The sequence below is a fragment of the Lepus europaeus genome, chromosome 5 (assembly GCF_033115175.1).
Source record: "Lepus europaeus isolate LE1 chromosome 5, mLepTim1.pri, whole genome shotgun sequence".
In the NCBI taxonomy this organism is placed as follows: domain Eukaryota; kingdom Metazoa; phylum Chordata; class Mammalia; order Lagomorpha; family Leporidae; genus Lepus; species Lepus europaeus.
Window position 1 is genome coordinate 133,121,324 of NC_084831.1, and position 25,834 is coordinate 133,147,157.

General features: G+C 53.4%; 1 protein-coding gene across 2 annotated transcripts in view; it reads left to right on the forward strand.

Annotated features, from left to right (window-relative positions):
* The window catches only part of RCSD1 (RCSD domain containing 1), a 70,403-nt gene extending 48,879 nt beyond the window's left edge, over positions 1 to 21,524 (forward strand). The window contains exons 2-7 of one of the 2 annotated variants that reach the window (XM_062193766.1): positions 2,923 to 3,024; positions 3,888 to 3,977; positions 7,201 to 7,272; positions 10,401 to 10,604; positions 14,276 to 14,977; positions 20,717 to 21,524. In XM_062193766.1, coding sequence (XP_062049750.1) covers positions 2,923 to 3,024; positions 3,888 to 3,977; positions 7,201 to 7,272; positions 10,401 to 10,604; positions 14,276 to 14,977; positions 20,717 to 20,749 — 1,203 coding nt within the window. In that variant the 3' untranslated portion in view covers positions 20,750 to 21,524. The remainder of the gene's footprint in view (positions 1 to 2,922; positions 3,025 to 3,887; positions 3,978 to 7,200; positions 7,273 to 10,400; positions 10,605 to 14,275; positions 14,978 to 20,716) is intronic. The other variant, XM_062193768.1, reaches the window with a different exon arrangement.
* The last annotated feature ends 4,310 nt before the right edge of the window (positions 21,525 to 25,834 follow it).

The following is a 25,834-nucleotide window of genomic DNA, read 5'->3' on the forward strand; positions in this document are numbered from 1 at the left end:
AGGTCAAGCTGTAACCACAGGCTGCCTTCCAACCCAGTTGGCACACAGGCTGGAACAGTGGCAGGAAGGGCTTGTGTAGCAAGTCCCGGAGCCAGGTGGATGGAGTGGAGACCTGAAATCTGTGCAGACACCGGCGGGCTGAAGCCAGACACAAAGGAAGATGACTCTGGGAACAGACGTGAGGCTCGGAGATCAGTCCGAGGAGGAAGACAAGCTGAGTTCTAGGCGGTGACCGAGACTCGGAGTGGAAGCAAGTGGCTGGCATGACGGGGGACCTGCAGTAGGGTGTGGTCCGTGGGGGTGACTGGAAGGTGCTAGCGAGCCTGGGAGCAGGTGCCCAGGTCCTGATACTGGCTTACTGGGTCGGATGGGAGGAAGGGGGAAGAAACCAGCTTTAAATGAGCATGTTCTATGTATTGGGCTCTGTGCTTAGTGGACTTCTCAGGATCCAAGAACCATTTCATCCTGGAGTGGGTGGGAAGGACCACCAAGTCCTTCTCAGAACTAAGAACACAGTCCAGGTGAGAGCTAACCAAGACAGTGCCAGGGCTGAACTGGCATGGCCTTGAACCTGTGGGAGGGGGTTAGTAGCTGCCTCTGCCAGAACCGCAAGGCAGGGGCCGGCGCTGTGACACAGTGGGTTAAAGCCCCAGCCTGTAGTGCCGGCTTCCCATATGGGCACCGGTTTGTGTGCTGGCTGCTCCTCTTCCGATCCAGCTCTCTGCTGTGGCCTGGGAAAGCAGTAGAGAATATGAGAATAGAGAATAGCCCAAGACATTGGGGCTTCCTGCGTGGAAGACCCAGAAGAAGCTCCTGGCTCCTGGCTTCGGATTGTCCCAACTCTGGCCATTGCGGCCATTTGGGGAGTGAACCAGCAGATGGAAGACCTCTCTCTCTCTCTCTCTCTCTCTCTCTCTCTCTCTCTCTCTCTCTCTCCCCTCTCTCTCTGTAACTTTTTCAAATGAGTAAAATAAATCTTTAAAAAAGAATTGCCTGCTGCTCAGAAGTTGGCGTCAGATGCATCACAGATGGTCTCAGATGGCTCCTCCTGTGTGACGCTGGCCAGGTGACCTGCCCCCTCTGGCTTTGAGTATGCCCAACTGGCAGGGCAACCATCAGTCTGTCTCCTGCCTCAGGGGGTGGGGTGTGTCTGGGCCAGCCCCCTCTCCCTTGGCTCCTCCGCTCCAGGACACATTATAGTCTTTCCTCCCACCCCGCCTGTTAAGCCCTAACCGCTTCCAGAAGCCTCATAGTTCTCGGAGCCCCCTCACCAAGCCCCGTTTGAGACGGGGAAGTTAGGGAGGACTTGTTGGATTCCTACACCGCCCTATTTTTAACTGGAGTGTATCTTCCTGCACAGCCAGTGATAGGCGCCTCTAAAGCCCAGATGAAGTGCGCCGTCAGCAGGATTTGTGCAATAAATAGCAGCGGACAGCAGGGCTGATCCGTTCTGTGGGCAGGAAGCAAGACAGATGGACACACTGACCGGCCCAGCGTCTTTGCCAAGAGCAGCTCAGTTGACCACGCATGCTCCCTGAAGCCTCCGTTGTTCCAGGAGGGCAAAGTGCCGGCCTCTGATGGCTCCTAGCGTGGCAAGCGAGAAAGTCAGACAGGTGCATGAATTGGGGTGGGGTCTCAGCCCCCCATGGCTTTTTCCCAGCGTGGTGAGAAAATCCGGCATTTTGTAGAGAGGTGACTCCTTGTACCTCTTTCTGCAAAGTCAGCATTGGTGTTCGGGCCAGACTGGCGGTGAGCTTGCAAAGGGCCCTGTCCTTCCTTCAGAACAGCCATTCACAGACCAGCAGGTTCATAGCCCCTGCAGGTGTCTTTCCCATCTCTAAACAAGGCCTCCTTCTCAAAGCTCCGCCCCTATTTCCTTAACATCACTACCTGAAGTTGGTGGGGGAAGGTAGGAGGGTCCTCCCCTGCCCGGCTCCAAGGGGCCAACATCATAGGAAGACTAATGATATTGACTTTGGAGGATGCGTGCAAGTAAGAGAGCTTGGAGACACAGTTGAGACCTGAAGCAGGGAGGAGGTAGAGGGAACTCACAGTCTGTATAAGAAATGCCACCATCATGCTGACAAAAAACAAAATGAAACAAAACAACACCACAGAGGCCAGCGGTGTGGCTCAGCAGGTTAAAGCTGTGGACCGCAGTGCTGGCATCTCACAGGGGCGCCAGTTCAAGTCCTGGCTGTTCCAGTTTTGATCTGATCCCTGCTGATGGCCTGGGAAAGCAGTGGAGGATGGACCAAGTGCTTGGGCCCCTGCACCCATGTGGGAGAACCAGAAGAAGCTCCTAGCTCCTGGCTTTGGCTTGGCCCAGCCGCAGCAATTGCAGCCATTGCAGCCATTTGGGGAGTGAACCAGCGGATGCAAGATTCTCTCTCTCTCTCTCTCTCTCTGTAGCTCTGCCTTTCAAATTAATACAGCTTTAAAAACATTGAATAAAGCGCATTTGCTCAGTGCATTTCATACAGCTAAAGGCCCCTCCGTCCAGATGCGTTTCGGCAGCCTCTAGTTTTCAAAGGAGCTGAACGAGGAAGTGAGACGCCCATGCAGTGGCTGGTACAGCCTTCTTCAGCCGAGACCTTTGTGGGATGAGAAGCCTGGGGCTTATGCTGCCTCCAAAGTCCCAGGCCACCGCCCCCAGGACAGGACCAAATTGTATTTGCCCCCAGGTCCACGGAGCCACACCCAAAGCAAAGTACTTTGTAGATGGTCACCAAATGTGGTTGACTGATGGTGTTTAGAAAGCTTTAAATGCAGAAGTGAGTTGGCAAATGGTGTTACCATACCCCATTGCGTTGCATGGTCACAGCTGCTTGTGGCCACAAAACAAGGACTCTGCCTGGTACCTGGGTAGGGAAGCCCAGGGCACGTGTGCTAATTCATGTTCCCTTCTGCTTCTGTTGCCAGGAAAGACCGGCAGAGACCAAGGCCAGTGTGGACAGCTCGGCGACCCCCTCGGTGGCTCAGCTGGCTGGGCGCTTTAGGGAGCAGGCGGCTGCTGTGAAAGAGGTAAGTCTGGGGGATCCAGAGCCCGTTCTCTGGGAGGGGCTGGAGGAAGGCAAAGACTGGGGCAGGCCCCCCCCCCAAGGAGACAGAGGGAAGAGGCTTGGTCATGACCAAATTAGGAAGCAAAGCGAGGGAGGGTCCCTGGGAGTGCGCCAAGTCCAAGGACCGGGCTGAGCAGAAAGACCGGCCCTCAGAGATGGGCGATGGCTTCAGTTTCCTCTCCATCACCCACTCACACAGGCTTAGGTCTTGCCCAGCTGCACCAGGCCTGGGTTGGCTCAGAAACAAGAGGTCCCCATGCCCAGCTCCTGCCTGTAGCCTAGGAGTCAGCAGCAAGCAGGGCCGGGCACTCTCAAGATCGGAGCCTGGAGAAAGGAGAGGGGACTTGAGGGGAAGCACACTCAGACGGAGAACCGAGGGCCAGGAAGGAAAGGCGCCCAGGGACCAGCGGATTCCTGAAGAGTGAGAGCTGGCCCGCTCGCTGCTCGAGGTGCACGCCCCTGCACCTGCGTCCCCAGAGTTTCTAGACATCGCAGACATGGCACAGAGGAGAAAGGAGATGGCACTGCCTGCAGGCCCGCTGTGGAGGTCATTTTGCGATGGCTTTGGTCCATGGCTTGCAAGTAAAAAGGGGTGCTCCAACAGGAAAGGAAATGGGAGAGAGGAGCCGGCAGTCGTAATGGACTGGCCGTTAGGTGGCGCTCATTTACCTAGCGGCAGTCCCCAAGCCACACCATCCCCTCCCTCCACTCTGTTCTCCAGACACCCCCACACTCGCCTAACGCCATTCCCACCACTTCTTCCTCCCTGTGGCCTGATCAGCTCTCTCTTTCTCTCTGTGTGTCTGTCCGTCACCCTCCCTCTAGACACCAGCCAGTAAACCAACAAGAAGGAAACCGCCCTGCTCCCTGCCCCTGTTCCCCCCCAGGGTAGAGCTGGGCCAGAATGGCGAGCAGGTAAGTGCGGGCAGGACTGTGGGTCTTCTGCCCCCTTGTTGTAGGAAGAGGCTCCAAGGTCACTGTGCAGGTTAGATTCTCTCTCCAGCTCAGATGCCAGGACAAGTCTCCGCCCCTAATCCCTCCCTTTGGAAACTAGGCCCCGCCCTGCTCTCTTAGGATTGGTCAAGGACACTGGGTCACCAAATGTGGTTGACTGATGGTGTTTAGAAAGCACCATCACCTGGGAATTTCTGCAAAGAGAATGAATGGAGCACACCAGATTCAGGAGTGAAGAAAGTTGTGATCAAGATGACCTTGGAATAAGGGATGGAGAAGGCCCTGGAAAGACGGGCTGTGCTGACAGTGGACAGTGACGTAGGAGACCCTCGTGTTCCACCGTGTCTTTGTAACGGCTGGAGAGGTTGTTCTGGATCATTGGAAGAAATCAGAGCCCTTGCTGGCCTTGGATATAAATAGCTAATGCTACCAACATCATAAAGAGTCTGGAATCACAGATCGTAGACAGTAATAGATTCCCAGCCTGCATACTCACCTAAGCTCATTTATCTGATTGTGGCCGTGAGAGCCCTGTCCCCGCGGCCCACACACCCTGACCACTGTCAAGTCCATAACAGGGACGAATCTGCATGTTCTCTCGCCAGCCTGAGAGGCCAGCCCTGAACCAGAGCAGGCAAGCCAAAGACAGCTCAGCTCCTGAGTGCCACATCAACCCTTCCTCCCTGGGGACCCACGCTGGATGCCTGCGTGGACGCAGGCACGCCACTTCCTGCCTCCGTTTTGGCATCTATCAAGTAGCACAGTGGTTTTCCAAGGTGCCCATCAGCTCAAGCAGAAAGTCAGTTGATCCTGATCCGGTCTGGAGCCCAGCTGCTCTGCCCTCTCCCACCAAGCACGGGGCTTATCCTGGGAGAGAGTCCCCAGGGCCACAGTTGAAAACACAAGTGTTTTGGTTCGGTGTCGTCCAGCACTACCAGCACAGGTCTGTGGCTGCGTGAGGTTTCCAGCCAGGGCTCACGTGCATCCCACCAAGTTCTCTTTGCAGGGGGTCAGCCTCTCCTGGAAAGCCTGCCCCGCTGGCCGGGTGTCTCAGCTGCCATGCAACAGGTTGAAGCTGTGGCCGCCGGAAGCCTCATGTGAGGCCGTCTCCAACCCCCATCCCCCAGGCGTGGCCTGGGAGAAGTCACTGCCCCACAGTGGGTCCCTTTCCTTATTTATAAATGAAGACAGGAACACCAGCCAAACAGGTCATGTAGTCTGCTTGGGGAAGTTTTATTCCCTGGAATAAAAGCACAACGAGTCAGGGTTGTTCTGACCACCATTCCAGGGGATCCACAGAGACAGAGTTACGGAGTGGGATGCAGGGTGCACCACCCAGCAGCTACCTGGCACCCAGTGACCAAAGAGTGAAGGAACAGCAGGGTGGGGTTTATGTGCTTTTTTTTTTTTTTTTTTTTTTTTTTTTTAACTTTTGAGAATCAGGAAGACAGAGACTGACAAAGGGAGATCTGGTTCATTCCTCAAATGCATGCAACATCCAGGGCTGGGCCAGGCTGAAACCAAGAGCCAGGAGCTCCATCCAGGTCTCCTTGGTGGGTGTCAGGGACCTGAGTACTTGAGCCATCACCTGCTCCCTTCAAAGGTGCACTTTACCAAGAAGGGGGATCAGTAGCTGGGGAGTGAGGACTTGAACTTAGATACTCCAGTATAGAATAAGGGTGTCCCAAGAGGCGTCTCAACAGCTGCTCCAAACATCTGTCTCGGGAGCTGGGGTGGCGGTGGCTTCCGACTGAGTCCTGCCTGGATTGGCAGGCTGCTTGCTCACAGGAAGAATGCTATGTGGTACAGGGGGTTAAAGCCCCAACCTGCAGGCCTGGCATTCCGTGGGGATGCTGCTTTGAGTCCCGGCTGTTCCACTTCCAATCCAGTGCTTCCTGTTGATGCACGTGGGAAGGCAGTGGAGGATGGCCCCCGTGCTTGGGCCCCTGCACCCACGCAGGAGATCTGGATGAAGCTCCTGGCTCCTGGCTTCAGCCTGGCCCAGCCCCAGTCCAGTGCTGCATGGAGGCTGCTGGCCACTCTGCTCCTTCTGTGCCCTAGTTGTGCACCCCGCAGCAGCCCTAACACTGGAATCCAGGGGGCCCTGCGGGAAGGACCCAAGTCAGGCCACACCTGGGTCCTAGCCCAGTGCTGGGAAGGGACGTGGCATCCCTTCTTATCCCTGCTGCTCCCTAGGCCCGCTGGGACACAGGGCCAGGTGCCCGGGCAGCACCTGCTAACGGCTGTGTCCTCCTGCAGTGACCCTGGTTACTTCTCTCTGTAGTGTTTCATGCCTCATCCACTCAGAAAAGGGCTGCAAAACACCCCCATCTGGAAAATCAGGTGCATTTTTTCTACTCACTGTGGGGCTTTCTAGGACTGTCATAGAAATACACCTATACACACACAGGGATGGCAGCTCCGTTTTCCCCTACCATAAAGGAAATGCTGCCACCTACTGCCACTTTCAGGAACTGCGTGAGCAGTTATTTTGGAACTGTTTAAGGTTCAGGAAAATTAGAATCTGGGAAGAAGGTGCGGGTGACTTACTAGGCTCCAAACTGTAGGACGATCCCTCCTCTGCCTTGGCTCTTCCAATAACATGCAATCCATCAGTGTGGGATTGTCCCCTCCTTCCGCACAGTCACATCATCATTATTCTCAGTATTCAAACAGAGCACGGAGCCAGCGCCAGCGTTCTGGCGTAGCAGGTGAAACCTCTGCCTGCAGTGCCGGCATCCCATATGGGCACCGGTTCATGTCCCAGCCGCTCCACTTCCCATCCAGCTCTCTGCTAACAACCTGGGAAAAGCAGAGGAGGACGGCCCAAGTGTTTGGGCCCCTGTCACTCAGCCCCCTCCGATTGTTGAAGAGCCGGAGGTGAAGACCCTGCCCCCTGCAGACGTAGGTTCCCTTGCCATAACAAGGAAGTCGCTCTTGCCGGGCTGGGAGGGCTCCTGGCTCTTGGATGCCTGCCCTGGCTGCTCTGATCTGCAGCTCCCGGTGAGATGAGGGAGGGCGAGGAGGGGGCCACCTCACCCAAGCCCCGATGACGTCAGTGGGCTTGGGAGCTACACCAAATTCCCGCCCACCCCCTTCTTCTTGCCTGGGGTTCTGGGCTCCAGCCAGAACCCAGCTGCCTACGCCTGGCTCATCTGCTTGTTTTGGTCCATTTACTCTGTAGAAATCGCCACCCAATGCCAGCCACCCTCCTAAAGTCAAGGTGAAGAGCTCACCTCTGATCGAGAAGCTTCAGGTAAGCAGAGAATGCGTTGCTACCTCTTATCCAGCTCCACCTCTTATCTGAAATCTGCCTGTCTCTGGGACTCCTAGGGGTTGCCCTGTGTGTCACAGGGGCAGTTGGCCCCGGAGGAGAGCCGGGCTGATGTGATTGTCCCAAAGGATGAGGCGCTCACAGCCTTCACCTGGGGACAGAGATCTCACATAAGGTGACTGGCTCAGGTTACCACCCAGTGACTGGTGGATAAAACGACATCTCGTGAGTCTTAAGGGACAGGCCGTTATGGTTGCAAGAAACACTCCAGGAACAGCCCAGCCCTGTTCCCCAAAGCCTGCCTGCTGCCCCCAAACATCTCAGCCCTACACACGGGGCTGGACTTCAGCTCTCACTGCATACTGCACCCGAATGGCCAAATGCCGTGGTTGGAGTGCCCGCAGCCCTGCCTCTCCATCTATCACCCTGTGTGCCCAGGGCTGGGTGGCCCCTGGGCGTGTCCTATGAAGCAGAAGACACTGCCCTTGAGCTCATGATCCTGTGAGGGGACGCCACATTTCCGCTCCTGATACAAAGAAAGACGCATACAAGTAAACACCAGAGACCTCAGCTGTGTGTGCTGCTGGCCCAATGCCTCTCCCCCGCAGTCCAGGAATTCTCCACCTTGGCTCTGTTGGAGCTGGCCGCTCTGATGCAGGGAGTGCCTGCTCATCACAGGCTGCCCTGGTCCCACTCGCTGGGTACCAGCAGCACTCTCCAGCAGGGGGCGCAATCATCCCCGCCCCCATCCCGGGGTGAGAAACTCAGGTCTAGAACTTCAGAGCAGAAACAGAGATGAGTGAGCAGGAGCCACTCTCCAGGGCTGTGTGAAGCCCCTGCTCCCTGCATCAGTCCATGAGGGTGGTGACTGGGGTAGGGGTGGAGGTGGGGGTGGGAAGGAAGGTACTCCCAGGGTAGGAACTGCACGAGCTGAAGCGTTAAGAAGGGCTAGGCGTGATGCCTCCCGCGGGGCCTGTGGGGGAGGCTCCTGCTCTCCCTGCAGCCTCTGTCCAGACCCAGTCTCATACGCCATAGCCATCCATCCATGCACAGCCAATAGAATGGGCTCATCGCCTACCTTTCTGAACCTATTAGGGCCACCAAGCCAAGAGCCACATCCTCTGTAATTAGCTCAGGGAGAGCCCAAGCATGGGACGCTAAGGAGAACACCCCTGGCCTCTGCCCACGAGCCTGCCCTGTGGGTCTCCGAGAGCTCTGAGCCTGCCCCGTGCACCCAGGAGAGCTCTGCGGGTCTCCCTGGAAGTTTAATTCATCCCGAGAAGCCCTGCCTCCTCTCCTGGCTGCCAGGAGGACAGAGGGCTGCAGGCCACCCATCTACACAACAGGGGTCTCTCAGAAGGACCCCGAAACTCCAGCATCCCTCCTGGCTGCCGGTTGATGGGGGTGTAGCCAGGACCCCCCACCCCACCATCCCCGTAGCCCACCTCGACCCCCATCCTAGCGCCAAAACTTGGTGCCCGGTGTTCTGTACCCTGTGGTCTTGGGCTCATTTCCTTTGGCAGCCATTCATGATTCTTCCGGGGTGGGGGGGACACAACCACTTGTGTGCCGCCCACAGACAGCCCCGTGCAGGAAGCTTGGAGCCGCCCCAGCAGCTGCGGCCCAGACCCTTCCCTTGACCCTCGCCATTTGATGCTTTCTGGCATTCCTGGGTCCCTAGCACTGCACTTGACTTGCATATTTTATGTATTTAATTCTCACCACGACTTGGTTTTCTAAGAGATCTGCATTGGCTTTATGTTCAACTCTGGACTTGGGCAACACTTCCTTCCTTGGAGTAGGATCAGGGTGCCCCTGACTCAGGCTTGTCCGTCTCGTGGGTTCTTTCTTAAGCGCACAATAAAAACCTAATACCCTCCTCCACCTGTTTAATGTTTTATAGTCTGCAAGTCCTGGAGTATACATGGGCATTCCCAGGATCCAGAGTCGTGGGGGGAAGGGAGAGGGTGTGAGTGTGGAGTGCGAGGTGAGGAGCTGCAGGAAAGAGTGAAGAGAACCAGGTAGAACGGACTTTGGAGGTCAAGCTAGGAACCCAGGACTCAGGCCGTCGGACTTGCCTGAGGCCACACAGCAGCTATTAAGTGAAAGACTCGATATCAGAGTCAGGTCTGTCGACGACGTAGAAAAGCCACGCACTTCTCACGCGCCAGCCGTTCTGGGCGAGGTCTCAGTGCTGTCTCTCCTGATCCGACTCCAGGACCCGCAGGAACTGTGCAGCGGCTGGGAAATGCAGGGGGCAGGAGTGGAGGTGCGCCGCTAGAGGGCGCTAAAGAGCGTCCGGGATGCTCATGCACAGTGCCTCCAGGGCCACCTTCCGCTTCCACCTGCCCCAAGGCAATGGGATAGATCCATACCACTCGCCTCCTGCCCTCCCAAACCCAGAACTCCCCAAGGCTGTGGTCACTTTGGACTAACTCTCCCCTTTGATTACCCTCGGGTGTATTGGGGCGGGGTCTCACTTGCCCTGTGGTGTCCCAAGTGCTGGCATATACTGCATTTCTTCTGCCACCCTCCTTCTGGGAGAGCTGGGCAGGGTTTGCGGAGAGAACCTGCTCCCTGGAGGCGCGAGGGACACAGGGGCCTGGCGTGCATCTCGGGGCAGGTGCCTGAGCCACTCTCCTGATTGGGGCAATGAGAATACACCGGAACGTGCGGGGTTGTTGCAAAGGGAACACTGCATAGGCCCAGCAAGTAGCAGGCACCGGGTAAGCAGTAACTGCTGCTCTTGACTCTGGTGAGTCTGGGACTTCCTCTGAGATCCTGGGGCTGCAGGGGCTGCTGGCAGGTGCTGTTCTGGCCACTTTGTCTGCAAAGTTAGAGCTGTTCCAGGGCTTCTTCCTGGATCCACAATAGCGCTACCTGAGCTTTCTGGAGGGCAGCCTGTGGCGAGGCAGGCAGGAGGAGAGAGACTGAGTAGGCAGTGCCTCCTGGAGCGGGACCTGGTGTGGCAATGGATAACTGGTTGAGACATCACACGAAAAGCCTCATGGGACCCGGCTTCCACCAGATCTGTGTCCAGGTAACCAACAAGCTAAATCTGACACTCCCCTCTGCTCCCTGACTTGAAACTCCTCATCTTTTCTCCACAGGCCAACTTAACCTTTGACCCAGCAGCCCTGCTGCCTGGCGCCTCACCCAAGAGTCCTGGGTTCAAGGCCATGGTGTCGCCATTTCACAGCCCACCTTCCACGCCCAGCAGTCCTGGCGTGCGGTCTCGGGGCAGCGAGGCAGAGGAGGTCCCTGTCAGCTTCGACCAGCCTCCTGAAGGCAGCCATCTGCCCTGTTACAATAAGGTACGTTGTGGGTGCCAAGTGCCGCAGACTCCTGGAATTTTCTTTTCTTTTCTTTTCTTTTCTTTTAAATATTTATTTATTTGACTGCTAGAGTTACACAGAGAAGGAGAAGGAGAGACAGAGAGAGAGTTCTTCCATCCGCTGGTTCACTCCCCAGATGGCCAGAGCTGAGCCAATCCAAAGCCAGGAGCCAGGAGCTTCTGCTGGGTCTCCCACACAGGTGCAGGGGCTCAAGGACTTGGGCCATCTTCTACTGCTTTCCCAGGTCACAGCAGAGAGCTAGATCGGAAGTGGAGCAGCTGGGATTCGAACCAGCACCCATATGGGATGCTGGCACTGCAGACAGGGGCTTTACCTGCAATGCCACAGCGCCGGCCCCAATAATTTTCTCCAACCTGTTGCCCTGGAGGAAGGGCAAAGAGGTGTGGAGCTGTTGGCAGAGTCGGTTTTTCAACAGAAGGGAAATTTCTCTTCTCCTTCGCGAATGATTCCGGAGCTGAGGTCACTGCCCCACCAGGCCTGCCTCTCTCATCTCCTGGCCCTGTTTCTGCACCATTAGCTCCAGTGGCAGGTTTGGGGGATACAGGGCTGTGCCCTCTATGGAGAGAGGGGTGAGAATTCTAGCTGATCTTAGCTGCACAGATGAGAAATGGCACAAGCTGCCAACAAAAGCTAAAGGGTTGGTCGGTGGCTCACCTGGAAAAGTGGGCAGGGTCCCTGGAGCACCAGATCGCCCTCTTCTGGCCCAATGGGAGCGTGGCCCAGGATGGACCCCAGCCATTCCTACTTCAGCTCACTCAACATCCAGGGGTCGGTGCCGTGGTGTATTGGGTAAAGCCGCCGTCTGCAGTGCCAGCATCCCACGCTCCACTTCCAATCCAGCACCCTGCTAATGTGCCTGGGAAAGCAGCAGAGTGTATGGCTCAAGTCCTTGGGCCCCTACACCCATGTGGGAGACCTGGAAGAAGCTCCTGGCTCCAGCCCCAACTGTTATGGTCATTTGGGAAGTGAACCAGTGGATGGAAGACCTTTCTCTCTGCCTCTCCCTCTCTCTCTGTAACTCTGCCTTTCAAAATAAATAAATAAATCATTTTTTAAAACTTTCTATAAAGCTTATAAAAATAAACATCTGAATGTTGCATTGGAAAATCAATAAAAATAAAAGAACATCCAGACTGTTCCGTGTGTGGAAAGACACATGTTAGGGCTCATTTCTGTGGGTACCACCCAATCCTTGGTGCAAACCTTTCCATCAGGTAGCCAGATGCACTACCAGGAGGAGGTAAAATCAGAGCACCACTCCATGCAGTCTAAACAGGGCTTCAGCAAATGTGGACCACAGCCAGGCGGGGGCTGATAGAAGGGGTCAGGACCATGGAATGCAACATGTGACTTTGGAATTAAAGGTGGAGAAATGAGATCTTCTAGGTCATTCCAGGAAACCCAGCAAAACAGATGTGTAGGAATAGGTAGAGCCCCAAGAAACACATTGGTGATAAGGAGGCCGTGAGGCAAGCTTGGCCTACTGCCTGGAGACCTCGAAGGCAGACAGGAGTCGACGGACAGCACAGTCTTCTGTCGGAGTGCTCAGAGGGAGTAGCGGAAGAACAGAGGGGCTGCTACCCGGCCACACACGGAGGCCTGAGGCCTCTGACTGTAGCAAGGGAGTGGGCATGATGCTTGCTTGCTTTTTAAAAAAATATTTATTTTTTATTTATTTGAAAGGCAGAGTTAGAGAGGAAAGGCAGAGAGGCAAAGAGAGAGAGAATCTTCCATCCACTGGTTCACTCCCCAAATGGCCACAATGGCAGGAGCTGGGCTGATCCAAAGCCAGGAACCAGGAGCTTCCTCTGGGTCATCCTCCACCGATTTCCCAGGCCATGGCAGGGAGCTTCATCAGAAGTGGAGCAGCCGGGACTCGAACCAGTGCCCATATGGGATGCCGGCCTGCAGGTGGTGGCTTTACCCACTCCGCCACAGCGCGGGCCCCCACAATGCCTTCTGAACCTGCCGCTATGAGGGTCAGGGCCTCTGACACCTGCAGAGCTAGCCTCATGGTGGTCTCAGGAAAAGCCTGGGAAGTCCTACCACTCCAAATGTTTATTCCCAACCTCTGAGATTTACCTGGCTGGACAAATAACTAAATGGAAATCAGTGGGGAAATGAGGTGAAATGTCATTGAAGTTGTTAAAGGACCCACCCCCGCAGTCGAGCTGGGCCTGACACAACACGTGCTTCGCACTGCTCAACAACTGCAGTGAGCCAAGAGAAGGCTCAGTTCTGAGAGGCTGCAGTCATTCCCTGCAAACGCCCTCAGGGCAGCTTCTGATGGTGGCAGACCTGAGAGCTTTCCCGTGAGCCAGCTGGGTGAGGGTGGGGAGGACTGAGCTGGGGCCAGGGAGGACGCTGGACCAGCCAGCTGTCCAGTTCAGCCCCGGAGAGGTCCCCGTTCCAGGGCCAAGGCCATCAGCCAGCCTCAAACCCTCTGCTCTGTTGGGTTCACCTTTGTTAAAGCATCATTTTCAAAATATGAAAACGTGAGTTCTGCAAAAAGGAAATAGCTTGCAATTTAGGAGGGGACCTGTTGGATGGTAAAACTCAAAGAGCATGTGAAGAATAGATTTGTCTTTTTAAATATTGATTTATTTGAAAGTCAGAGTTACACACTGAGAGAAGGAGAGGCAGAGAGAGTGAAAGCGAGAGAGAGAGGTCTTCCATCCACTGGTTCACTCTCCAGATGGCTGCAATGGCCGGAGCTGTGCTAATCCGAAGCCAGGAGCCAGGAGCTTCTTCCAGGTCTCCCATGTGGGTGCAGAGGGCCAAGGACTTGGGCCATCTTCTACTGCTTTCCCAGGCCATAGCAGAGAGCTGGATTGGAAGTGGAGCAGCCAGTCTTGATCTGGTGCCCAAATGAGATGCAGGCGGTGGCTTTACCTGCTATGCCACAGCGCCGGCCCCCAGAATTGATTCTTTATAAGCCATTCTTTACATGTTTGAAATTATTGTATACCTTGTTGCTAAGGTATATACCAAACTGGCTAATATTATAGGGCAATAAGTCATAAGTTATCATTTTAAAATATTTTCTTTCTTTTCATTTTATTTGAGAGGCAGCAAGACAGAGATAGACTGGGAGAGAGAGAAAGAGAGAAAAAGAGAAAGAGAGAGAGAGAGAGAGAACTTCCATTTACTGGCTCACTCTCCAAATGCCTGCAACAGCCAGGGCTGGGCCGGCCAAAGCCAGGAGCAGGAACTGAATCCCGGCCTCTGACCTGGGTGGCAGGGACCCAACTACTTGAGCCATCAGCAGGTGCACATCAGCCAGGGTGCACATTAGCAGGAAGCCAGATCAAGAGCTGTGACTCAAACTCAGACACTGTTATGTGGGACTCAGGCGTCCAAGCCTTAGCCACTGTGCCAACATGCGGGCCCTGTAAGTTCTCTTTTTCTTCCTGGATGGAAAGCATCTGCAGCCCCAGGAGACAGAGGTCTGTCACTCACTCTGTGGGCTGACCCCCACCCCACAGGGTCCAAACCCACCATAAACAGCACAGTGAGTATTGGCCTAGGAAATGCCCGCCTGCCCATGGGGCTTGCTATCAATGCCTTAGATTGGCAGGCCTCCCCCTTGGTTCTTCTTACAGCTAATTTTCCTGAACACCTTCTTCCAGGTGCGGACGAGGGGCTCCATCAAAAGGCGCCCCCCCTCCAGGCGTTTCCGAAGGTCCCAGTCGGACTGTGGGGACCTTGGAGACCTGCGGGTCACCGATGTGGCTCAAGAGAATGGCACCAAAGAAGAGAATGGAGATGAGGTGTTCCCGTCCAAGAGTAGGGCCCCAGGGTCCCTGCCGGCTAGCGAGGGGGTTGCCAGAGAGGGAGTGGGGGGATCCCTGGGGCCTGGGGACAGGCCCCCTCTGAGGAGGACACGCAGCGGGCCAGAGAAACAGGAGGAGCAGGACAACGGGGCGGTGGCGGAGGCCCCACAGTGCGAGAAGGCGGAGCAGAATTCAGGGGCGGCGGTCCCCGCACCACCCCAAGCCTCCAGCCCAGAGGCCGAGAATGGGCAGGGGAGCCCCATGGAGGCAAAGCCAGCGGAAGAGGAGACGGAGGGAAAGGGGGAGAAGCCGGGGGCTGCAGAGCCTAAGCCTGGACTGAAGGATGAGAAGCCAGAAGAGGCAGCTGCAGGGGTGGAGGTCCCCCAGGGCGCCCCTGGAGGAATGGAAGACAGTGACACCCCCAAGCTGGACAAGGGCCAGGAGAAGCAAGAGGAAGGGGCAGTCCCCGAGCCAGGCTGCAGCCCCGGGACCAGCCATGCCCTGCAGGAGACCAGCAGCCAGGTCCACAGCGACGGCCCAGCCGTCCCCAACAAAGAGGTAAGTGGCCGGGCTTGTCCACGCGGGGAAGGCCGTGCCGGGGCCGGTGCATGCCTGTCACGTGCCCTGCTCCTTTCAGCGCCAGCACACAGCAGCCCAGGGTGCAGAAACAAAAGCACCAGGCTCCTGCCTCCTGGGACTGCACTGAGACAGCCTGTCGCCAGGGTGAGGGGACCCCAGGACAAGAGGGGCAGTGTGTCTGGTGCTCTCGGCAGCTGCCTGCTGCCCTCGGAGCACTGGCAGCGAAACTTCTGGGTGCGTGTGGAGTGACGGCTGCAGCAGGACTCGGTAGCTGAGGCCTGCTGAGTGCAGGGGCCCAGAGGTGGGAACCCTCGCCGTGTGGCCCGTGACACCAGCAGTTCGTTGGGGTGCGTTAGCAGAATGTGACAGGGGACACGAGCCACTCCTAGGAGGCCAGAGGCAAAGCAGGAGAAGCCGTTTGTGGAAGTTGGGGATGCTTCCAGGCAAAGGTGGCGTTCGAATTGGGCCTTTCGAGAGGAGGCCTCGTGTGACACCCCTCCACTCAGAGGCCTGGGACACCAGCTGCACCGAAGGAGGGAGATGTAACTCAGTCCCCACCCTCCTGTCCCTGCCTGCACCAACTGGACAGTCCTCCCCCCCACCACCTGCTTTGGGAGCAGCAAATGCCTTGCAGAGACTGAGAAGTTGCCCCCAGAGAAATCTCAGCGGCCCACCCGCCAGTCCTTGGCTCGACATCTCAAGGGAAGTGCTTTCCCTTCCCTTGTTCTCGGCGCATGCGTGCATTCATTCATTCATCGCCCAAGCCGCCGTCAGCTGCCTGTCTCTCAGCCTCTTACCTGGCTTCCTGCTTCCTCTTTGGTTTCTCCTGCCCTTGCAATCCATTTTCTGCCTAGCATCCAGAGGGTGAGATGCTTGTTGGTTTGGACCAGCTGCTCTTTTTTTTTTTTTTTTTTAAGGAATACGAATTTCATAAGTACAACTGTAGGAATATAGTTATTCTTCCCATCATACCCACCCACACTCTCACCTCTCCCCCTCCTCCCTCTCCCCTCGCCAGGCCCATTCTCCATTATGATTTTCAATTAACTTTGTACACAGAAGACAACTCTATACTAAGTAAAGATTTCAACAATTTGCGTGCACGCACACACACACACACACACACAAACTGTTTGAGAACTAGCTATACAGTTAACTTTCAATACAACTCTGAGGACAGAGGTCCTGCATGGAAAGTTAGTGCACAGCGATTCCTGTTATTAATTTAACAATTAACACTCTTATGTATGATGTCAGTGATCACCTGAGGCTTTTGACATGAGCTGCCTAGGCTATGGAAGACTTTTGAGTCCACAGACTCTGTTAGTATTTGGGCAAGGACATAAGCAAAGTGGAAGTTCTCTCCTCTCTTTAGAGAAAGTATGTTGTTCTTGGATGGCCACTTCTTTCCACTGGGGTCTCACTCACAGAGATCCTTCATGTAGAACATTTTTTACCACAGTGTCTTGGCTTTCCATGCCTGAAATGTTCTCGTGGGCTTTTCAGCTGGACCAGGAAGCTTTAAGGGCTAATTCTGAGATCAGAGTTGTTACTTAAAGCGATTGTCATTCTATGAATCTGCTGTGTGGACTGCTTCCCATGTTGGACATTCTCTCCTTTTTAATTCTTTCTATTATTATTGCCAAGCACTTGATCCTATTTATATGATCTCTTTAACAGTTAATACTATCTATATGTTCTCTTTAACACTTAATATGATCACTTTAACAATTAAGATGGCGTTTTTACCACCAATTTTAATAGGATTTGGAGTCCCATGACAAGTTTTTAAACTGTACCCTTAGAAGTAAGTCCATAGGAATGTATGCAGAACTATACAACAGCCGCTCTTTTCTAAAATGACCCAGCTCTTGTGCTAGAGTTGCTACGACAGTGCCCATAGACTTGGTGTCTTACAACAATAGAACTGTACTTTCCATGCAGCTCTGGAGGCCTGGACTCTCGACATGAAAATGCTGGCCTGGTTGGGTCCCTGTGCAGGTCCTCAGGGAGAATCAATTCCTTTTCCCTGAGTTCTGGTGATTGCCTGCCACCCCTAGATTCCATCCTTCCCTCTTCCAGCTGCCGGTGATTGGCAGCTACCTTGGCATTGTGGGGGCCTCCAATCTCTGGCTCGGTCACCACGTGGCCTTTTGCTCTGTATGTCTGCAATTCCCACTCACCCAGTCAGTTACTCTCTCCCATTATTCTACTTTGTCATCATAGTATATATCAGTGTTTGGAATTCTCTTGTTTTATTTATTTATTTGAAAGGCAAAGTGAGACACACAAACACACATACAGAGAGAGAGAGAGAGAGAGAGAGAGAGAGAGACAGGACTTCCATCTGCTCATTCACTCCCCAAATGGCTGCCACAGCCAGGACTGAGCCAAGCTGAAGCCAGGAGCCAGGGATTCCATCTGGGTCTCCCATGTGAGTAGCAGGAGCCCAAGCACTTGAACCATCTTCTGCTACCTTCCCAGGTGCATTAGCAGGGAGATGGATTAGAAGTAGAGTGGTAGAGTGGCTGGAACTCAAGCCAACGCTCTGATTGAGGTAACAGCTTACAAATGGCAGCTTGGCCTACTATGCCCCGGTACCAGCCCCCTCTAATTTATTTTTTAAAACTTTTTTCTACTCGTTCCCCCCAGTGCATCTTCAGTACCTACTACAGAATCTGGAACATAGTAGGTGCTTTAAAAAATATTTGTTGTGTGAAAGCAAAGAGAAAACTGCCTGACCCAAAAGAAATCATCTGTAATGATAAAACTGCAGGGATTGGAGGGGTTGAGGGTTTGTGAGGGGCTCCTCAGGGTGCTCGCATTGTCAGAAACAGCAGGAAGCAGCATGAGTGCCCAAGATGCAGAAGGAGTGTCTGACACTGCTGCGATTGGACTGTTAGGCAAAGATACTTCCCGTTTCCGTGACGCCTTCCACACTCAACAACCAGTCCTCAGATTTAGAATCTTCTGGAGCCCGGAGATTCCATTCAGTTCCCAGGAGGCAAGAGCATGCTCAAGTCCTTCATCCTTTCTGAGGCTGTAGCCACTGAGTCCGTGTGGTCTCCTGCCTGTGGTTCCCACTTCTGCTACTCCCCGGCGCCCTACCACCTCCACAGCTCTCCCCACTTTTCCCTTTGTAACCATCCCTGAAGCACACAGCAGACGCCATGTAGACCAGTCCTCTGGTTTTCAGTGGAGAGGAACTAATGGAGGCTCTAGGAGGAGGCAGGAGCTGTCCAGGGTCACAGAGCTCAGTCAGTGATGACAGATTAGGCTGGCGCTGCAGCTCACTAGGCTAATCCTCCGCCTGCGACACTGGCACACCGGGTTCTAGTCCCGGTTGCTCCTCTTCCAGTCCAGCTCTCTGCTGTGGCCTGGGAGTGCAGTGGAGGATGGCCCAAGTCCTTGGGCCCTGCACCCCATGGGAGACCAGGAGAAGCACCTGGCTCCTGGCTTCGGATCAGCGCGGTGCACCGGCCGCAGAGGCCATTGTGGGGTGAACCAATGGAAAAGGAAGACCTTTCTCTCTGTCTCTCTCACTGTCCACTCTGCCTGTCAAAAAAAATTTTTTTTTAAATGATGACAGATTGAGCACCTGCTGTATGTATCCGAATAAGCCGCTTACAGTGCACCTCTGCACACGTGTATGATTTATTTCATCGGGGGGGGGGGGGTGTTCCTTCCAGCCTTCATTTGTTCCTCTCAAGCTGGTCACGATTCGAATCAAAATGCCTCGAGCACTAATGCCAAAGTTTTTGCTGGGGAGAACTATGCAGGCCCTTTGAGGCTTCCCCTGGCTCAGTTCTTTGCTGGGTCCAGCAGAGGCAGCACACACCACTAAATTGTTTCCCAGTGCCCTGGGCAAATCCCCATCTTATGCCTTGATCGTTAGAAATAGATGGGTCGGTGGCATTCGTGTGCTTGATATCAAAGATATGGAGGATCCAAAGGTGAACACAAGGCATAAAGAAATAACGACACAACAGTAGAATGAACGGGGTTCTGCCCACTAAGGGTGCAGCATGAAGCAGAGGAGGGACCAATTTGTTCATCGTGAGACAGCAGGGGATGGTTTCTTAAGTAAGCCAAAGGTACCAAATGTGTGCAAGGGCTGGCATGAGTTTACTTCCTACCATGTTGCCCATCACCATCCCGTGGCGTTTATAAAGAAAAGTAGCCCTAGGAAGAAAACACCAAATAAGGTGCACATCTAGTGCTTTGAGGGCAAGAGCTTCTCAAACAGCCTCTTAAGGACCCCGTGCAGTGCAGGGCAGACGGGTGGATGACAGCATCACATCACCACATCGGAGACGTTGCCGTGCTCACATGAAGGGCCGACTCCCTGACCGCACGAGGCAAGAGCTCTGCCAGGTCATTCTCCTTGGTTTCTCAACCACTGGAGTCCTTTCGTCCCTCGGCTGGTGAGACCTGAGCTTGAGCGTCCTCTGCCCACCTTTGTAACTCCCTGAGTGTTGGCTCTGCCCTCTCCTCTTGCCTCCCCTCTCGGTGAACGGGGCAGGTGGCAGAGGCTCAGTGCTCGGTCCTCATTCCTTCTCAGTTCTCTCAGGGTCGCCCTGCCTGCATTCCTCCCTCCATCACTTCACGGTCCGTCCCCGAGCTCTGTCCTCTGCCTTCTCCATCACGACCACAGCACCAGTGCCAGCCTTTCTTTCTTATCTCTACAACTCACTCCCACCAGAACGCCTGGCCTCCAGACCTGCCCTACACAGCAACACCACATTCGTTTTCCCGCAAATATCATCTTGCTCGTTCCCCCATGTCCCTAACCTTTACCACCTCCCTGAAGCCCCCTACTGGGGCCCAGGGCTCGACCAGTCTAGCCACCATTCCACACTAGGCAACACCTCCTCTCACCTGTCCCCCAAACACCTGCTACTGGAATTGCCTGCACTGCCGATTGCGACTGCTCACACAGCCTTGCTTGGGGCCAGCCCTCACTGCCCCTTGAAATCCTCTCACTGCCCCCCACGTGTCCCTGTTAACCCCAAGGACAGAAGCCCCCAGCTCCATGTACAACTGCTTGCCCTCAGCCTGTAGTCTGCTAGGATGGTGCACATCACGCACCACCGTGCACCGTGGATACAGTCACACATGCATCCACTTCTCAGCGGCAGGACTGATGGAGATGCGGCCTGAGGCCCGGCGTGGCTCCTAGCACGAAGCACTGAGAGGATGCTGCAGCAAACAGCCATTCTGCTGTCTTGTGCTTTCACCTCTTTCGGCTTTGTTGCTACTTTCATGCTGCCAAAGAATCTTGAGCAGTGTTTTGGGAAGATGAAATTGTGGGGATGAGCGAGCGGGCCAGAGACCAAGACAGGGAGGCCAGGGAAAGCCAGGCATGAGGGGAGGTGCAGTATCACCTGGCAGAGGACAGCTCAAGCCCCGGTCCTGGTGCTTAAATCCTGACTGCACCACTTAGGAGCTGTGTGACCAGAGAGAAGTCGCTTAACTTCTCTGTGCCTTAATTGCCTTACTGATAACACAGTGAATGGAAGTGCCTAGCTCACAGAGTGTGGGTGAGAGTGAGACAAACTGATGCAGCTAAAACGCATGGCCAGGCACATGGCGTTATGGTCACAGCTGTGACAGTTATTCCTGCTCTCCATGCCTGATCTGGAATCCCCAAGGAGAGGTGCTGAATGTCAGGATCCCCCAACCCTCGTCCTGATCCACTCTTCCTTTCTGTGTTCCCAGGACGACAGCCTGGGCCAGGACACTAAGATGTGAAGAACTCCTTGTGCCCAAGGATGAAGCTGCCGGGGACATCTCTTCGCCAGTAGCAGCGGTAGCAGCAGCAGGTTGTGTCAGTCTGGTTTCCCCAAAGATCCAGGGCAGGTTTTTTTTCTCCTCCACACTCTCTGATCCCTCACAGATGGAGATGGATCTGAGGGCAGTGGACCTGTATCAGCTTAGTGTGTGTCAATTGATGGACTCAGATTTTAATAAAAAAAAAATGGAGAGAGAGAGAAAGAAGAAAATCTTATTTAAAACAATTCACTGTGGTGCCAACACCCCACGGATTCTGGTCAGCCTGTGGGACCCTAGATACCATTCAATCCTCCCTCTCCATATAGGTGACCTCCAAACTGAGCTCTGATGTAGCTTGTCAGGTTTTGCTTGTGTAGTTATAGCCTTTTTTTACTGCTCTAAAATTTGTATGGTTCTCAAATATAAGTCAAAACTGTCAGTGGCCAGAAAAAAAAGAAAGTGATACTGCTGGAAATATCGATCCTGTAAGGTGCGGAGATCCTGTAGCAAGAGTCCAGAGACAACCTTCCAGATCGGTGCAGCTGTGGACTGGCCAGCCGCTGTTGAGAACATCGGACTAGAAGAGATAGTTATGGAAACTACGGGAAAATGAAGGGTGCTGCCACCACCAGCAGCTGTTCCTGTCCTGACGGAGGACAGGAGACGGCTGAGCTCAGACCCCTCTGCCACCCTGGAGGAGGCTTCAAGAACATCTGTGGAAGGCAGGGAGAGGGTGGAGGTTTGCTGTTCCACCCTGCACTTCCTGGTCCTGAAGGCAAAGCAGCAATGCCTGTCCAGCGCCGGCACCGGCTGTCCGACTGATGCTGCCAGGGTGAACTCTGAACCTGCAGTTACCCTTGAACGTGGGTCAGTTGTTTGCTGGCAGATACCAAGAGCACCATGAAAAAAATTCTTCCCAGCTTTCCTGGGAAGTTTTCCTTGGAATGAAGCCCACGTTCTTCTCTTCGACTCAGGGGGAGTGAGCTGAGGTCTTGGGTCTGTTCTCACTGAGTAGCTTGCTTCAATATTCTGTTTGGAGAGTAGGAGGTTTTTCAAGGCAGGGGGACCTGAAAACCCATTCCTTAACTCACAGCCTCTCCTCGCTTCACACACTCCTGCTGGAAGATGCTAATGCAAATACATGCTTCCTTAGGGTTGGTCCTTGTTCTGTTCCTACGTGCTCATTGGTAGTGGCAGTAATTGTTTTCCTGAAGATTGATTGGGCAGCAGCCTGCGCTGACCTCAGAAAAGTAGTCTTTCCAGACAAAAAGGCCTTGTGTCACCACTGGTACCTCGATTTTTCTCATCCCCTTTAGTTTCTTCTAAACTACAGGAGAATGTTAATATTTAGGATATACAATTTTTTTCAAAATGATTTTTAAATGGATTGCAGTTTGTATCAAATTTGTAACTTGGTTGAAACTGATACTGTCGTAGCTATTATAAACTCTGGATTTGTGGCAGAATTTGGGAGATGTGTGTAGTTATTTGGAGATCTATATACTACCAACAGAGATGTTGATACATGTGGTTTATTTGTGTATATTGTTGGGTTTTTTACAACACAGACACACAGACACACACACAGACACACACACACCATCATGCATAGGTGGTGACTGCCAGTGTGTGGTGGGCACGGCCACTTTCCTTACTTGAGAAAGGCATGCCACAGAAAGCGGGAATGTAGATAAGCACATGAGACTGCATTTTGCTTCTGGAGGAGCAATAAACAGAGACAAGAAGAGGATGCCTGGGGGATGCTGGATGGTGTCAAAATACCTTTCTATCTCTCTAGCCCCTTGTCAGTCACAGTACTTGGTGGGTTTTGCAAGAGAGCAGGAATCGGTTCCAAGGCTTGCTAGTCACGAGGAGCTTTTGCCAAGGAATTCGTGCAGAGCAGGGGCTGTTCCTCTTGGTGCTGCAGCCCCGCTGCTATTGGGTCTGCTTTCTCTGGCCACCGTGATTAAGCGTTGCACTTGCACCAGTGATGCCGGGATTCCCAGATTTGGGATTAAAGAAACTCATGTGTGCGTTGGGTGGCCCATTGTTCTTCCAAAGAGCACACAGATTCTTCCACAACAGCAAGACACAGAAAAACACAGATTTGTTCTTCTGCTATCTTTGTGATCGAGCTTACATTTCTTTTTTTTTTTTTTTTAAGATTTTTATTTATTTATTTGAAAGTCAGAGTTACACAGAGAGAGGAGAGGCAGAGAGAGAGGTCTTCCATCCACTGGTTCACTCCCCAATTGGAGCAATTGGGCCAGAGCTGCACAACGGCCAGAGCTGCCATCTTATACTGCCTTCCCAGGCCATAGCAGAGAGTTGGATTGGAAGTGGGGCAGCCAGGTCTCGAACCGGCGCCCATATGGGATGCCAGCGTTTCAGACCAGTGCGTTAACCTGCTGCGCCACAACACCGGCCCTGAGCTTGCATTTCCAACCTTGTGCTTCCTTTTCCCAGAGAAGGAGCAGGCACCCAGTCTGGATCCTCGGGAAGAGGGGTTTAAATGGGGGCTGGGATGCTGTCTCGGCTGTGTGTGGAGCCAGGTAACCAGGTGACATGAGAAGGCATGGGGCCCTCCAGACTCCCCTCTGAATGCAGAAGTCACCCAACCAAAGCCCAGTTTGCTGCAGGTTTTGCTCCGTAATTAGTTGACTAAACCTTTGATAAATATGAGTGTACGTCAATTAAAGGAAGGAGTGGGAAGGCCGCCAGTTCACCATCTTCTGATGAGGTGTTTTTGATTAAGAAATGTTTACTACAGCTGAAAGAATGTGGACAGTCTGCTGATGATGACAACTCAGCTCAAACTGGTTGATGGGCAAAATAAACAGCAACAGGAAAACTAGAACAAGGGGCCGAGTTGAGCTGCTACCTGTGACGCTGCCATCCTATGTATGTGCACCGTTGGGGCCCCAGGAGCTTCACTTCCTATCCAGCTCCCTGCTAATGTGCCTAGGAACGCAGCAGAAGATGGCCCAGGTACTAGCAGGTGCTTCTGCCCCTGCCACCCGTGTGGGAGACCTGGATGAAGCTCCTGGCTTCAGCCTGGCCCAGCCTTCCTGGCTCCAGCTGTTGCAGCAATTTGGGGAATGAAACCAATGCATGGAAGTCTCTCTCTCTCTCTCCCCCCCACCCCCGTAACTCTGCCTTTCAAATAAATACATCTTTAAAAACAAAAATCCAAAACAACAAATTTAAAAATAAAATTTTTAGGCAAGTGAGAGCTGTTTGGCTTAGTGGCTAAGATGGCTGCATCCCGTATCGAAGTACCTTGGTTCAGTAACCAACTCTGGTTCCTGACTCCAGCTTCCTGCTAATGCAGACCCTGGGAGGGAGCCGTGATGGCTCAAGTAAGTGGGTCCCTGTCACCTACGTAGGAGATCTGGCTCGAGTTCCCAGCTCCCAACATTGGCCTGGCCCAGCCCAGGTCGTTGAAGGCATTTATAAACGGGAGTGGACCAGTGGATGGGAGCTCTGTCTGTGTGTCTCCTTCTATCTTTCAGCTCCTCAAATAAATTTAAAGAAAAAAAAAATTTAACTCAAGGGGACTTCAAACACTTCATAGGAAACGGGACTAGCACTGTGGCATAGTGGGTAAAGCTGCCATGGCAGCGCCAACATTGCATATGGGCGCCAGTTTGAGTCCTGGCTACTCCACTTCTGAAACAGATCTTTGTTGATTGCCTGGGAGGAAGCAGCAGAAGATGGCCCAAGTGTTTGGACTCCAACACCCATGTGAGAGACCCAGATGGAGCTCCTGACTTTGACCTGGCTCAGCCCTGGCTGTTGTGGCCATCTGGGGAGTGAATCAGCAGATGGAAGACTGCTCTATATATAACTCTGACTTTCAAAATAAATAAATAAATAAATAAATAAATAAATAAATAAATAAATATTTTTTAAAAGGTCATGGAAAATTGAATTAAAAGATAAGTTTATTTTGGCGCAAAAAATTTTGAAGCCCAGGCATAGTTTTTTCTTTTTCTTTCTTTCTTTTTTTTTTTTTTAAGATTTTATTATTTGAGAAGTAGAGTTACAGACAGAGGTCTTCCATCCACTGGTTCACTCCCCAAATGGCTGCAACAGGCAGAGCTGAGCTGATCCAAAGCCCGGAGCTAGGAGCTTCTTCTGGCAAGTGCAGGAGCCCAAACACTTGGGCCATCTTCTGTGCTTCCCCAGGCCATAGCAGAGAGCTGGATTGGAAGAGAAACAGCCAGGACATGAACCAGCGCCCATATGGGATGCCAGCGCTATAGACAAAGGCAAAAACTACTACATAGCACTGGCCTCTGGTTTTTTCATCATACACATTTTCCATGACCTTAATGAAGACCCCTTGTATATCTATCTATGGATCTCTGTGTCAGTTCCCCACCCGCCCCCCCAGTCCATTTACCTCTAGGTCCATCCTATAACTGGGAAACCCATGGACAGACCTAAATACAGTCACCAAGCAATGGTAGGAACCTCTCACGGTGTTGGTCTCTGCCTTCCTCTGTGTTGGTCACAGTCTCAAGCAGGCTCATCCCACCCTGCAAATCCAGTGAGCGTTTGTGGGGTGAAAAATAAGCCTGCAGAGGCTTCCAGAGGCCTCCTGTGGCTCGTGGACACACACCTGAACCAGCCATCCTGACCAAGGAGCAGGTGAGTCGATCCTGTTCACTCTGCGAGCACTGTGAGCCTCAGAGTGAAATCAGGGTGCTGTGAGCAAAGAAGTGATACAGAGCAGGCAGAAAACAATGCTGTCCCAACAGGTGATGCCTGAGCAGTGGGTTACTATCCACTGCGTGCTGCAATATTAAATTTCGTTTGACCCCAACTAGTCCTTGTCAACTCTGAACTCTATAAATCAGGTACACACAGGATGAACTGACTGTGTTCCATGATGTTAGGTCAGGTGGCTTATGGAGAGGCCAAGAGCGCTGAGCTCAAATGCTGCTCGAATAAGACGGGGTTAGAGTTCATAAGAAAACCACTCTCAGCCAGCACCGTGGCTCACTAGGCTAATCCTCTGCCTACGGCACCGGCACCCTGGGTTCTAGTCCCAGTCAGGGC